We start from the raw sequence: 15750 nt of genomic DNA, 5'->3' as shown, positions 1-15750 counted from the left end.
CATCCTCTTCTATCTTCATGCCAAAAGAACTACATAAAAAACTTCATAATCCTCCACACATACCAATGTGACAATCCACTATCACATTATTCTCCATCCTTTAATCAATGATAAGGTGTTTCATCCTATGTGAGGTTAGTTACAACTTTATTACTTGTCAATTTATCATTTGATCTTGAGGTGATCCCTTGATTAGTACTATGGGTTCTATTGTTGATGTTGATGATGTGCCCCTTACACTCTATTTTGATAGGATGTTCTTGCTCAAGTTTTTATCAGCCTTATTCACCGGCTCCTATCTCATCAACATATCAAATGTTAATTTTCATAATTAGATGATAATAAAGTCTTTATGAAGATACAATCCGCAACCTTAAAAAAGCAGGTAACATGAAATCCTAGGGGTTGCACACGCTAAACTAGTTTGCTTTTGTCATGCTAAACAAATTTACCCTCAACCAATTGTTGCTAAAACTCCATCAATTCTCAAACTAGCATATCATGTATGCATAAAAGACAAATATTAGTCTCAATCTTTTATTTATTAGACTAGAATGTTATCTTCGATTTCTAATGCCTATAATTCTAGTACGTTTGTATCATGAAAGCAACCCAACATCATTCATCTAATCTTGGAATCAAACTTACAAAATACATTGCCTTAATATGGGCCCATTTTCTTCCTTATTTCCCCTCTAATTTTGAGTATAGATGGTTAAGTCATTTCACTAAGATGGCTTTAAATCAAACTTCTATGTCAATGGGTTTTGTAACCTTGTGCTTACATTAACTATTCCCTCATCCGCAACAAGTTCAAGGCACATTTTTCCTCATGTGCTTGAATCCATATTGTATTGTGTTATTTTTCCATTGTGTTTACATTTATATTAACTTGGTCATTAGAATAATCATTTGTCATGAAACTCTTCTTGTGTCACACTAAGACATTATGGATGAGTTCCCTTTGGTTGTGCTTGAACAAACTTTAACAAATGACCTCACTTTCTTGAAGCCCTACAATTCATAATCGAGTTCCTATTAGTTTCTTTTTGCACATTCAATGCACCACTCAAATTTGGTTGTGGGATTCCCTTCCTTATTAAGGATTCTAATATACTTCATTCAACTTATTTTGTGCCCTTGTCTTCATCATTGGCACCTATTGATCCTTGTTCTTTATTTTAATGAAAGAAAATCCTTTAACACATTCTCTTCAATTTCCATAATTGGAGAACAAGTTTGTCAAGTATATGAGTATAACCCATTATCAACACATTCACAACACTTTATTTTGTCTCCTCAAGTCCCCTTCATCTCTTTGAATATCCTCATTATGTCTCTTAGCTTTTCCTTGTGATTAGATAAGGGCTTCTTATTTGTGAGACATAGCTCCAAAATCACAAATATGCGTTAATGTTGCTTCTCTCATTTTTAATCAACTTCCCATTCAACTTGATCCTCACATTGTTTAAGAATGTTCTTTCTCCACCACTCAATACTAGGTTTCCTTGATCCTATTCAATTCAAGGTGGAAATTACAAAAAAAGTCAAAGATTGGAATTGCACATAATACGTTCACACCAAATGAAATTGCCAATCATATTACAAGGGAAAATGGAAAACTGACTCCAATCACATCCCTTAGTTGCACTCAAATTATTTCCACTTCCACTCTCTTTTTAGGTTTCACTCATGCCCCCATCAAATTCAAATTCTATCTATTTTTTAAAAATATCTTCATATACAGTACTAGCACTAAAATAAACAATCCCATTCAAAATGTGGATATATTTTTATGCATTGACACCAATCATTGGGCATGGAATTGTACATACTAAAGGGATTCATAATGTTGAAACCATTGAATATTTATATAGCCAAACTTCACATATGCATACAATCGTATAAATTGAACAAATCACAATCTCATAATGTAAAGGAAACATCATGTAGAGGCACTATAATTAGAAAGAGCCTTTCTACAATCATCCATAACAAGTTAGCCATTGACATGCAATATTTATATAGACAAATAATATGCGTCGCTTGATAGTTGCATGATGGATTCCCCAATTACAACCATAAGATCCAAATTTAAGAAAACCCACCAGCTATATTGTAATTCAAGGAGACAAGATAATTGAAAATCAACCATACTTTACCCTAATCGTAAAAATGAATGCCACATATCTCCTACATACCTCATGATATGTCTTACTACATTCAATTAACTATATGGCAATTTTCTAACTAAAGAATCCTCTAATCCTTATTTACATTATTCTTTTTAATAAAACTTCAAACCTTACATAAAATTTATATAACCTACAACATTATTTGATGCTTACTTTAAGGCCATCTGAAAGGTATAGATGATGTTCTTTCCATACAAATTACCCATTCTATCCCTAATTGACAAAAAAAAAATGTCTAGGGACCTTCCCATCTTTAAGGAGACATCAAACTCTATTGATATCACAATAAATTTTAGCCATTACCATCTTCTTGTCTTTGCACATAACAAACTTGATAAAAATGCAAATAGTTTTTAAATAATGGTTGCAGATATGTGCATACTCCTTGTAGCAATTATTCTCATTTACAATCCTCGAAGAAATTTATCCAGACTAGTCTTTGAAAATAAAGTTCACTAATGTAATATGTATTACTATCTTTATAAGGATCATTGAAGGTGGTATGTATTATTCTCTTAACAAGGATCACTAAAGGTAACATATATTATTCTCCTGAAAGTAACACTTTTTGTTTGCATATCAAAATCTCAATATGAACTATGTAAAGTTCTCTTAAAATTGAAACTTACGAATTTGAATGTGTCCTCCTTTGGGGTTAGTACCATCGTTACATGCAGATGTGCCCAAAATGATTTAAGCAATCTGGAAAAATAAATTGCCTCACAGAACTCTTTGTTTCATTAACCATTCTATCTAATCAGTGCTGACTATTTTTCAATACATGATATAATGGCAACAGGTCAAGTTAAAATGAAAGGTACATCTTTTGGGAATTATAATAAAATATTGAAAGGACTACACTAAACATCATTTCCAAAAATAACCATCATGATTTATACCAATCTTGTAAAAAGTTGTCGGCATTGACAGACAAGGTTTAGTTTCTAGAAAGAATAATTACAACGAAAGTGAAAATGATGCTATGAGACAATATCCAAGTTCCTGATTTTCTAAGTTTCTAGTCTGATCACTCACTCCTGCAATAAAAGGTTTAACAAATATAGCCTCAGCAATGAAAAATATGGAATCAAAACTCCAATTTCATGCAAATTTTTCTTAAATCCATACTACCCACCATAGTGTTTCAAAGATAATTGACTTAGGATGTAAGTGTACATAAATATTGCTAGAGTCTATGTACAACAATGTGTTACTGTCATACAACTATACCAAGGGCTTTTAATTGTGTTTCAAATATATTTCTCCACTCTTTATTAGCTTTTGGGTTGGCCGGGCTAGGATGCATTACTTCCCCAACTACAATGTCTTTTGCTCCACTTGCTCGAATCCTTTTTGTGGCATATTTACCTGTTAAACAGTTTAGAGAGATAATTTATGACAGCATATAAAAGAGGATAAAGATGATGATATGAGGACTCATCTGTTCCCAATCATCTAAACAGAAAGGGAAATGAAAAAAGACAAAAAAAAAAATGCAAATAACAATCCACTAAATAAGAGGCATGCTAAACTACTTAAAAAATGTTGAAAAACAAATATGAGATTGCATACTGGATTACAGACTGTCATGAATGAACATTTAAAATTAAATACGAACTCAAAATCTTGTGACATTAAGCCGTTTCTCTTGCTTATGTATAGACAAAAATTTCTTGTACCCCTACAAATTTTTTCACCAGGTGTCAAGTTTCAAGCCATATCCTTGTCCTTCTATCAAAACAAGAATCATGTTTCAAGCTTGGTCCTGTTTGTTTGAGTTTTTGTTGTTTTGTCATCTTTGTAAGGTCATTTTTTTTTGGAGCATTCACCAAAGAAAAGAAGGGTTTAAAACAATAAAGAGGCAGGTCTATTGAATCACTCTTATAGACAGCTTCAAAACGCCCATTTTTCCATCATTCCTAGATGAACATTCAACTAAATAGATGATTAAAAGAGACATATCACAGATTTCATCACCATTGAAGAGTTGTTTTAGCATTCAACATACGAGTGTCATTACTTTCAGCATGAAGGAAGAACAAATATGAATTTCCAAAGTCAAATTTACAGCCATAAAGTTAGGAACATGCCTAACAAACAAGAGAACACTTAAGACAGCAAAAGATGACACTTACACGGAAAATAGCAAGAAACAATGCTCACCTCACTTAGATGATTAACATTTGTCTTGCTCACATCATTTCTCAAATGGGTTGGTTAGTTTCTTGTTACAAAAATGTCTTGGAATTGTTACAAATAGAAAAGGTGCCCAAATCCTCTCTTCAAAGAATAATCTTCTAATGGTAGCAAATTTCCTGTTCAAATTATCAACTCTATTTGGGTGATACTTCTTCTGAATAGACTCTTTTTTTGGCAATCAACTTAAACTTCCCCTATATTAATGGATTTCTTAGACCTCAATTGCCATGCAGACACATAAGCACAAGGGTTCTTTCCAAGGTTTTTTGATGAAATCACACTACATGAAAATACTTGAACATGCCCAACAGACCTTTGAAATTTGATAGTTGCTACTATTACATCATAAGCACCATATTAAAATAAGAAATAGACTTTGATTAGGCATTATTGATCAGCAAGTGTTTGCATAAATAGTTGATGGATTTAAACAAACTCATGAGTGCAGGATGACTTCTATTGTTTACCTCATGGCACAGAGAAGGACATTTGTATGATTGAACACAATCAAGCCTTGCCAATACACTCACATCTACAAGCATTTACCATAGCTGGATACATAGAGTCTGTCAAACACTATAGAAGGGTGAGTGCTATTTTTCTTATACATTCAATGCATAGAATGAATGACCAGACCTGCATATGTGGATTTCAAGGCACACCAAGGTGATAATTTCGGATTGGAAAGATTGGTACCTTTTATTCCTAATTAAGGGTACTCCCCTTACAAACCCAATCACACAACAACAAAAGAGAAAGAAATGGAAAAATGCAAGAAACAAACACTTGATTTCGATTATCTCAATGAAAGGAAATTACATCATTCAAAAAATAACGTCTACAGCCACATGGGCTTCTCATTACATAGATCTACAAGCCAAAGCCACCATCTGCACGATAAGAATTGTATTAAGTTACCCCTATTGGCCCTTTTTATCTTGGGGAGTATAACAACCCTAGAATCTTCTAGAAGGTGTCACCTCTCCATTTTGTGGCTGACCGCTTTTCTCTAATTTCTCTGTATGCCAAAAATATGCCCAAAATGGGTTTTGATGTCCACTAGAGTATTTTGAAATTTTTGATTTTCCTCCCTAAAGTAGCACAACTTTTGAAGGCCATAACATTTGATTTGAGAACTTGATTGAGCCCATTTTTTTATTCAAAAAGAAGATCTTGAAGAGATCTACACCATGCTTTTCCCAAATCATCATTTGATTAGATCTTCATTGAAGTGCCATTTGATCATTTAAAGGTCCAAAATTCAAGTTGAACATTTTAAAGCATTTTTGAACTTTGAAACATTAATATCTCCCAAATGTTACATGATATTGATATGATTCTTTCACCAGTAATTATATTTTTCCATTTTGCTCTTTGGAGTCAGTTTTTAGGTTCATGTATGCACAAATGAAAACTTACTAAAAATAGTAACTATGCCATTTTTAGCCCGTATTAAAAAAGAAAAAATATTTTTGGGTGATGCAAGATTGCTTTTACACCTTGGATGCTCCTGCATCAAACACTTGGGGTAATTTGAAAAGTGATCTTGTCACATTTCAGGGGTTAGAGGGAAACCAAAATAGTCAACCTTAGTCTTAAACAACTAGGATGAATCTTCAATAGGTCTTCCTCTCCATTTTACCAAAAATTATGCGTATTGTCTATTCCTTGTACTTCATCCCACTCGACTATCCAAGATGTCTTCAATTTCCTCTTTCTTTGAAGTAGGTGCCAAAAAGTTCCATTGTACTTCAATCGGTTCTTCTTCAATTCCTCCTTTATAATATTCTATCAAATCTGAAATGTTAAACACATGTGAAATTCTAACTCCATTCGGCAATTCTACCTCATAAGCATTTCTTGAATCACGTTTCTTCAGTATTTTGCATTGTCCAAACTTCTTCATTTTGCAACTTATTATATGTTCCCATTGGAAACCTTTCTTTTTACAAATGAACCATGACTTCATCTCCCATCTGAAATTCCTTATTATATTGAGTGTTCATCTTATTAATGTGCTTCCTCACCTCTTTGTGCAAGTTCTTGAAGTTCTCTACAAAGTCTTCAACCTTGACACTCTTCTTTTCTCTTTTATCTATTTTCCTCAACTTTGAAGCAATTCTTGGACTACTTCCATATACAATTTGGAATGGTGATTTAATAGTATCCTATTGACAAAAAAGTTGTATGCAAACTCTGCCTGTGGCAAAATCAATTTCCATCCCTTGGGTTTATCTCCTAGTAAGCATATCAATAGGTTACCTAAACTCCTATTCATTAGGTTTGAAATTCAAGTTGAGCATTTTATAGCATTTTTGAACCTTGAAACATTAATATTTCTCAAACAATACAGGGTATTGACATGATTCTTTCATCGGTCATTATGTTTTGCCATTCTACTCCTTTAGGTCAATTTTTAGATTCATGTCAGAACAAATGAAAACTTACTAAAAATAGTAACCCTACCATATTTAGCCCTTATTGAAAAAGAAACAATATATTTGGGTGATGCAAGATTGTTCTTACACCCTGTATGCTCTTGCATCAATTCCCAAGCTATATATCAAGGTGTTTTCCTTAAATCTTATCCTTATATATTGCCAAGATATCCAAGTAATGAAGTCATTTTCATGGAGTATATATATTACAAGTTTCAAAGTTACACTTTTGTTGAGAGGGCGACATAAGTTAAGGGTTTTTTTTCCAATTCCACTCGGAATATACAAATGCAAGGGTGCAATAAATTCCAAATTCCTCAGCAATGAAACTAGATTCAACTTTAAACTCTTTAGAGAAGTGTACATATGACACAAAGTACTATGATGGAAAGATTGGAAATCAAATATATGCATCTTCTAGAGATTGAAGATTACTAGGCCAACTACACAGACGATTTTCAAGTTAGAGAGCTTTAATCACCTAACTACAAGTAATTTTTTGACATTCTTTTGAAGAATGTAGATAGCATTTCAAATGATGAGTTATATGTCCTTTCCCCTCAATTCATAGAGATGAATATTGATCAATGACGTTTACCTTCCCAAGCTCAAAAATAGAATGAAGACCTTCAGGGACAGCAAAAGAGAGATTTCAAATTCCAGAGCCACCACCAATGCCTATGCATCCTCCTTCATCTTCCTTGAAAAGTGTCATCTTTAAGTTGCAAAAGGTAGAGGAAGCAAACAACACATTAAAGAAAAAAGAATGAAAAAGGTGATTATGAATGCAAAGGTAGCTCCAACAGTGGGAAAATTTAGATTGATTGCCAAAAAGAGGACAGGCATGTTCCCCTGATTTAGCATGAGCATGAACCATTGGTGTCTTATACCCCTTTATTTCCTTCTCACTTATCTTCCTGCTTCTCGCCCTTTGAAATGTCTTTTGTTGTTGCCCATCAAGCCATTTGCCCCTAACGTTCCAAAGGATGTTAGCTTAGCATCCACTTAGTAGGAATTTCAATGTTCTCTTACCACACCATCTCCTATCCATCTCATTCTTTATCCACAAGCACCCTCATTCATCTCTCATTAGAGAGTCTCAAAAGCATGTAAGAAAGAAAGAAAAGAAAAGATACTAGGAGGGTAAAATAAGTGGTTACCAAGAAAAGGAAAATCTCGCCTTCATATCAAATCAAAATTTGCACGCTTTCGACCCTCATCGAAGATTCAAAAGAGAAGAAGCCTAAGCAGTAGTCTAGGATGAAGAGAACCACAAATGGCAGTTTGATTGTGGAAACAACTATTCCTCTAGGAAACAAAACTACACAAAATGTTGAGCTAGCTGATTTGCAGATAGCTAGGACAGATTTAGGCATTATCAAGCATCATAGTGATGTTAAAATGTGAGAGGTTGTGGAAAAGAACATTAAAGAACGAGTCCCTAAGGATGGTGAAGACAAAACAAACTCAAAGGCCAAAAACAAAAAGCTTAGAGATTTCATAACTCATCTTTTGCAGCCTATTTCTAACCTTGTAGAGCATGTCCCCAAGATTCTAAAGTCCATCAATGAACAAAGGAAACTAGGTCAGCTAGTCTCACATGGAAAGGACTTGATCATATTTTCCAGCAAGGTTTTGAGGTTTTCAGTCGATTGTATGCTTTACTATTAAAAGAAAAAGAAGTTAGGTGTGAGATCATATAGATGGAAAAAAATATGGTTGGAAACTTCCTTCTTATGAACAAATTTCAAACAAGTTCAAACCTAACCATATTTAAAAGTTGAATTAGTTAAAGGAAAAAGCGAATGTACACATGGAAGTTTGGAACAGACAATATAATTTTCTGATGAGAATAATGAAGCTTTTTCTATTTAATGCGAACAAAAGAACAAATTAGTTGGTGTGCAAGAATCCATTTCTAAGTTTGTGATTACTATTCCATGTAAGTATTCTGAAAAAGAGGTCAGTTCATTGGACTGGGATGATGTACAAAGCGAAGTTCAATAGTTGATACAGGACAAATTTGGGAAATCCCAAAATGTGGGCAGTATGTATAAGTTGGAAATAATCATTGTTCACATCCAAAAGGAGAAAAAATCAATAAGACTAGAGACATTGATTTCTAGAGATGGATTTGTGCTTCAAACTCAAACTTTTTAGACAGATTCACTGGTTGTACTAGCTGAATCTAGAATTGATTAGTTTCTTTGGAGCATCCAAAAAGTTGCTTTGGTAATAAGATCTTCCAAGAATTGTTGTGCAGTTACTTTTAACTGTTTCTATTTTTGGTCAAATGTGTTCTTTTAAGGATTCTGTATTCTTTACAATCCTATTTTTAAATCTCTAATTTCAAGAGATGAGAGGTTCTAGATCCTTATCCTTCGTTCTATTGATAGTTTGTAGTTTCTTGTTAGGAATCTAACTAAAGATTGTCTAATTTAGATTTAGTATTTACAGAGTATTTTGCAATAAGCAAACTATTCTTAACTTAAAAGTTGTAGTTAGCTTTTATTTTTTTTTATCCTGCAATGTTTTTTTTAATCCTTGTAAATAAATGTCATTTGCACTTAGCTTTTCAACGAAAATGTTTATTCCTGCTTCTTGTTGTTGTTGTTTGTTAACTTTTATGCTTTTATGTTCAATTGTCTTAAGTACAATTTTCTAATCTTTGTAAGCTTTTTATTGCAGTCTTTGTCAAAAGAAGTGTTGTAGCTTTGAATGCAATTCTTCTACACTCAATTCATAGTAATCTGAGTTAATTTCATTTCAAATAAATCTTGTGATTTTTGGCCACTGCATTTAGCTGAAAGTTACAAGTGTTCATTCATTGTGTTAGATCCTTTTTTTGTAGTAAATAGTCATAATTTATAAAATCTCTTGTCTAGTGCATTAGTGTTGAATTGCATTGTGCCCTAGCCTAAGAACAAAAAGATAAGGTTTGCTTAAGTTTGTACTGTGTTCCGTATTGCATATTTAAGATCCCATAGGTTCTAGGTTTTACAAATTGTAGTGTTAGGAAATATATCATTTCCTTCACTCTTCTAAAAAGGGATCATCCCCTTATAATTCAAAGAATAATTTTGTGGTACACACTGTTCCATTTTCTGTTGCACTGAAGGGTGCAGTTCGAAAAACATTAAAATGATACAACTACAAAAGGGGAAAGTAGAAGTCCAATTGTGGGAGGAGTAAGTGCAATAACTAGTAATAACTGGGAGACCATTCAACTTTAACTGAGCTTTTGTAGTTCACAACTGTTGCTTGAGATGAATCAATACCAAAATCTGTGTTCTATATTTTTAAACTAGTCATGTGTATCTATTTCATCTTCATGAATTGTGTGGCATCCCAGCATAATATTTACATGTTCACTTGTGCTTGTAGGTCCTGTTTTAAGCTTCAAAAATCAATATGAATCCACTTCAAATAATTTAATGGATGTTTATTGCTATATCTGATAAATTAAGTACAGGAAATAATAATACAAATGATAATGCGTACCAGACACAACAGTAAAATATATCTTTATTCGCACATGAAATTACTATAGAGAAGAAGACCGGAGATGGTCGGCCAAGGATTACAATAGATCCGACTATATCATACTACCTTTCTTGGTGGTACACAACATATTTAAAGGACCCAATGGTTGCTGAGAGGAACACAATCATCAACCAACCGACATATTAACTACCTGAGAGTGACAACCCACTTAATACAAACAATTAATACATTGGCAAATAACAAATATTATCAAACATAACAATAGGCATTTTATGCCGACTACAATGGAAACAATATAAATACACGTGTTCAACTCAACTATTACACAAACATTAAAAGCCAAGTTAGAGAATGAAGCAAAAGAAGCATGGACTCACCAACTCCAACAACCAAACGGGGTTGTATCAGATTAATTGTTGCAATGAGTGCCTTGTTGCAGCAAGTTTCCAGTGATTCCCGTTCATTAGCAGGAAGTTTGTCAGGTGTGCGGTTTCTGTGTTCAATACTATGCTTAAGAATCCAAAATAGAAACAAGCATACACTAGTAAAAACTAAAAACAAAAAAAACAAGTATAAATAAACAATGTATGAAAGAATTGCATCAACAACCTGGGTTTGTCTCACTCCACAAACAAAAGGTAAAATTTAAAACATTAAGAATGTCTACCCACTTTCTATTATATCATAACAATAATCTTGTTTACAGATCTGCTGCTTATGCCATGTCAGTGCAACTAAATGGAGTTCTTAGCTAGTATATATTGAAAATAACTTTTCAATGCCAACTTTTTTTTTGCATTCTCCATAAAAATTATTTGATGCAGGATGCCTCATTCTACACTTTCTTAGGGATCATTCTGACCTACACAACAATAGTGTCAAAGTTTACCTGGCCATCTCAAGTAAAACACACAGAATCTGTTTGAGCTAAGTGTGCAGATCAAGTAATTGACATGGCTATGAGAAAACCAAAGTTTTTCTCCCTTTATTTTGCAGGTCTCTGTTGTTAAGTATTCTTTCTTGTTCTTCAAATGACAGAATTGAATACATACTGTATAAATAGATTCAACCAAAAAAAGCACAAGTTGATAATTGTAATAAGCTAAGCCGAATTTTTAAGACAATTTTTTGCAATTTTCACAGAGTTTTGTATCCAGGTATTTTGTCAAACAGTTTGTATGCTGCTGGTCTGGTTATGTTTTTTGCAATTTTTTTGATAGAATGTGATATATACTCATGGCAACAGTAGTCCATTGTTGAAATTTATCAATGACTTCATTCATTCACAATGTTATGCAAAAACTACACAGCTAATAATTTTTATCCGATTCTTTGCATTGCTGATACAAAATGTTCAACTCAGAAATAGCATATCAGAATGGAACAAATAAAGATTTAATATTCACAAATGTTATGTCTGACCTGGAGTAATAAAAAATCGCAACAAATAACTATTTTCTTTCCTCAAGACCAAGATCCTCATGGTACGACACCCTTAAGCTTGTATGGCAGCTGAAGGAAGAGTTGTGATCCCTTCTTGGATGTTCTAAGGCAGCGACTTATCCCCTTTCATCCAACATTGAAGCAACTTTGGCATGAGTTGGATTTCCTTGGATCCACAATACCTTTGAGGGGCCCACACTTATGATACAGCACTCTTGGAGAGTAGTGGCTAGCAAAAAGTGATAACAGTAAGTCCTATGCGCAGCAATTATGCCTCCTTAATGATTTGACTCATTTTCTTTGGGTTAATAAATCTGTACGTTTCCCTTGTATGGTTGCTTTATGGAGTTGGAAGTGGAACGGCTAGGTCACAGGCAGCTATAAATAAATGTGTCCACTTTAATCTCTTCTTTCAAGCACACATAGTACCCAAGACTTCTGTCTCCTCTTCATTCACACACACTGCACACAAATTTATTATTTGCTTGCAAATCTCAATAAATTTGTACCTGATATCCTGAGGCTGACAAATTTAAAATATATCTTTGGATCCCCTATTTAAGAACAATTGTGAATCCACTGTAGATTTGCATAGAGAGGAATCTTTCATCTTTGAAACCAAATACCTCTAGGATTTTCATCTTAGGGTTTGTATTCAAACTCACACTCCAAACATGAAATGAGGGAAAATGAAATGTCTTGGATGTCCAAACGAGTCTTTCATTTCTTTTTTATAACTTGAGAAATTTTGATAATTTTTTTTTATTTTATATACACCTTAAAGAAATTAATCACCTTTTGGGACCATAAAGTGACTTTATTTTATTTCTTTATAAAATAAAATTAAATAAAGGGACTCACAATAACTTATTATAACTTAATTAAAAAAATTCCCTTATTTAATTATCTGAATTAGCCTATGGGAAGAAAATAGGCAAATGGCACTCCACAAATGCCTAAGACAAAGAAGGGATATTACACATATAGTTTGAGGTGTCATTAGTCACGGCTCTACATATAATTGCAAACACACACATATTTTGAACCATAGGTTGTGGCCTTGGTTTACTCATAAGTGAAACAACTAATTGGCATATTTAGTGTCATTGGTTTGCCTATTGACCAAGTTATAAAGGCCCAAAGTGACTTATCATTGCAAAGAAATGACAAGTTCCATAATCCCATTAGGTTTCTGTTGTCATTTTATGACACCCTTGGTCCATCACTGAGAATCAATCAGAAATATGTTCCATGGACCAGCGCTACCCCAGTTGATCAAGGAGAGAAGAATCATGAAGTGTGAAGTGTTGCCTTGTCCGGAGGAGGTTCCTCCCTTGACCTTTTCTTCTTCCCCGAAACTCCAGAACCCCAAGGTTCTGAAGTTCTTTTCCTTTTGCCTTCTCCTATCCTCCTTCTTCGGAACCCCGAGGTTCCAAAGTTCTTTCTCTTTCCCTTCTCTCGCTTTTCCTTCTCCGGAACTCCAGAACCCCGAGGTTCCGAAGTTCCTTCCCTTTGCTGCCTCTCCTTTCTTTTTCTAGAACCCCGAGGTTCCGAAGTTCCTCTCCTTCTCTCCCTTTCTTTTCTTCTCTTTGGAACTCCAGAACCTCAAGGTTCCGAAGTCCCTTTCTTTTTCCCTTCCCCGGAACTCCGAAACCCCGAGGTTCCGAGGTTCCCTCCCCTTCTTCTCTCTGGAACCCTGAGGTTCCGAAGTTCCCTCCTAGCCCTTCTTCCTTCTTTTCTTTGGAACTCCGGAACCCCGAGGTTCTGAAGTTCTCTTCCTCGCTTCCCCTTCTTCTCTCCGGAAACCCAAGGTTCCGAAGTTCCTTTTCTTCTCTTCCTCTCTCTATCCCGGAACTCCAAGGTTCTGAAGTTCTTTCCTTAGCCTTTTGAAATTTCTCCGGAACCCTGAGGTTCCGAAGTGCCCTCCTTTCTCCTATCCCGGAACCCCGAGGTTCCGAAGTTCTTCCCTTATCTTCCCACTTCGAGAGTCCGAGCTTCCGAAGTCTTTGGACTTCCTTCTGACTGGCAACACTTCCGGATGGCGTGATCGACACTCAAGGCTTTTAATGCTCCGACAGTTTTGGTGACTTGTGCACTTTCTTTTGTGGAGCCACAAGGGTGCATTAAATGTTTTTGGGCAGGATTTCCATCAAGGGAGGTATGGGGCCATGCTTGGTGACTTATGTCATGTCTGACTTTGGAAGGTTAGTCAATCCACCTTCTCAGGATTGCTCTTTCTCGGTATGGCTAGGTTGTTTGCATGTACAAGTCAAATGCATGCACTTCCTTGCACTTCCAGACTGACATGCAGGGGTCATGATCACCCTTGTAACCATTTTTTCTATACAAAGGCTGTTAAGCCTCATTATAAAGGGTTCTCTGCCTGCTACCTTGAGCTTTCCTATGCTCTTTCTCTTCTCTTGAAGATTTGTAACTATTTTTGCATTTTTGCAACTATAAGATTGGGTTTTGACCTTATGGTTAATTGGAAATCACCATTCTTGCCTCCTTCTAACCTATGTATGCGGTGTATGCTTTTCTTACCTTCATCATAGGTGTATGTCTTGTGGCTTTTCTCTCCATATATGCCGTGTTAACTTGTTTTCTGAGTGTAACTTGTGGGAATCCTTCTCCCCTCTTGACACTTAACAAATTCTAACCTCCATACATGCATTTGGGTCACTTATGCAATTGAAGTTGTGCATCTCTTGGGTTTTTTAGTTGGTTCCTTGTGCCATTTCGGTAGGGAGAGAAACAATCTCTTCTTGGTGCATCACCTCTTTTCATTTCAAGCATTCTCTCTTCCCTTTACCACTGCAAATTGTTAGGATAGGTTTAAGAGTTAATTTTGAAGTGTTAAGTTAGTTCAACACTTAATCTGGATTGAGAAGGAAGCTGACCTTCTCCAGAGATTCAACCCCCTTGCGCAAGGTCCCACACTTCGAGGTTGTTTCCATGTTTCACAAGGTTGTTGAGTTGATAGCTCAGCAAGGGTGCAAGCTTTTGTGATAACAGTTTTTGGCACGCTCGGTGGGACTTAGTTCGACATACATGCTAAGGATTCAGTGCTGATTCTTAGTGTTTCAGCCTTTAGAGGCAATCACCTTTGAAGCACTTGGTGACTCTGCTCAAAGTCCAGTTCTTGTTCATACGAAGTTCCTAACTTTGGGACCCGTTGATGTGCTTTTTGTACACATGCGAACACAGAATAAAATACCAAGGTATCTTATCCTCTCTTGAACAAAGTTTCCCAACTGTTGAAGATCTCGCCGAAGGATCAGTCGGAGTAACTCCAAGGTTCTTGTATGTAGGGTCTCTACGTGTGGATAAGCTTCTCGTGGTATGATGTGATTTTGTTGGAATCACAAGGGGACTTACGTTTGACTGCTTGAACGTCTGATTTGCTTTGGATATTGCTGGAACGTGAGATTTTACTGGCCGTTGATTTTGAAAAAAAGGAAAAAGGAGAAAGGTTGAAACGAGATCTATTTCTAATACTAAGAATGTAAGAACAATGAATGACCTTCGATGAAATTCTAACTAAGTCTTGCTTTGACATCCCAGGACCATCTCCACAAGGTTAGTGCGATCTTCTGAAGAAAGCTTTATGATGTTCAGATCACCGCTACAGGCATGGACACCATCAGGCTGATGCATATCAATGAAGAAGCGACAATTGAAGTTAAGCTTAAGCTGAATGATTCCAGTTGACTACACAAGGCAAGTTTGGAATCAACAAACTGCTAGTAGTATGGATATTCAAATTTCACCATCGATCATACACATTTCTTCCACTCATCTAATAACATGAAATCAAATTTGAGAAGTATAGAGAACATGCAAATTGTTGAATCGACCCATAGAATTCACCATTTCTTCAATGAAGTTTACAAGTCCTTTACAACATCTTGGCAACAATCTTTGCCTTCTCTTCCTACTCTCTGACTATTCACTACTATCTATTCTCTATT

General features: G+C 35.1%; 1 protein-coding gene across 3 annotated transcripts in view; it reads right to left on the bottom strand.

Annotated features, from left to right (window-relative positions):
• Window positions 1-2995: 2995 nt before the first annotated feature.
• LOC131065563 (uncharacterized) overlaps window positions 2996-15750 on the bottom strand; it is a 320439-nt gene continuing 307684 nt past the window's right edge. For all 3 annotated transcript variants that reach the window (XM_058000113.2, XM_059219782.1, XM_058000111.2), the window contains 2 exons: window positions 10714-10829; window positions 2996-3563 (listed from right to left, as the gene is read on the bottom strand). In XM_058000113.2, the coding sequence (XP_057856096.2) occupies window positions 3412-3563; window positions 10714-10829 (268 nt within the window). In that variant the 3' untranslated portion in view covers window positions 2996-3411. The remainder of the gene's footprint in view (window positions 3564-10713; window positions 10830-15750) is intronic.

Source organism: Cryptomeria japonica, chromosome 4 (assembly GCF_030272615.1).
Source record: "Cryptomeria japonica chromosome 4, Sugi_1.0, whole genome shotgun sequence".
In the NCBI taxonomy this organism is placed as follows: Eukaryota; Viridiplantae; Streptophyta; class Pinopsida; order Cupressales; family Cupressaceae; genus Cryptomeria; species Cryptomeria japonica.
The sequence above is the reverse complement of the archived record's forward strand: the minus strand, read 5'-3'. Positions and strand labels throughout refer to the sequence as shown.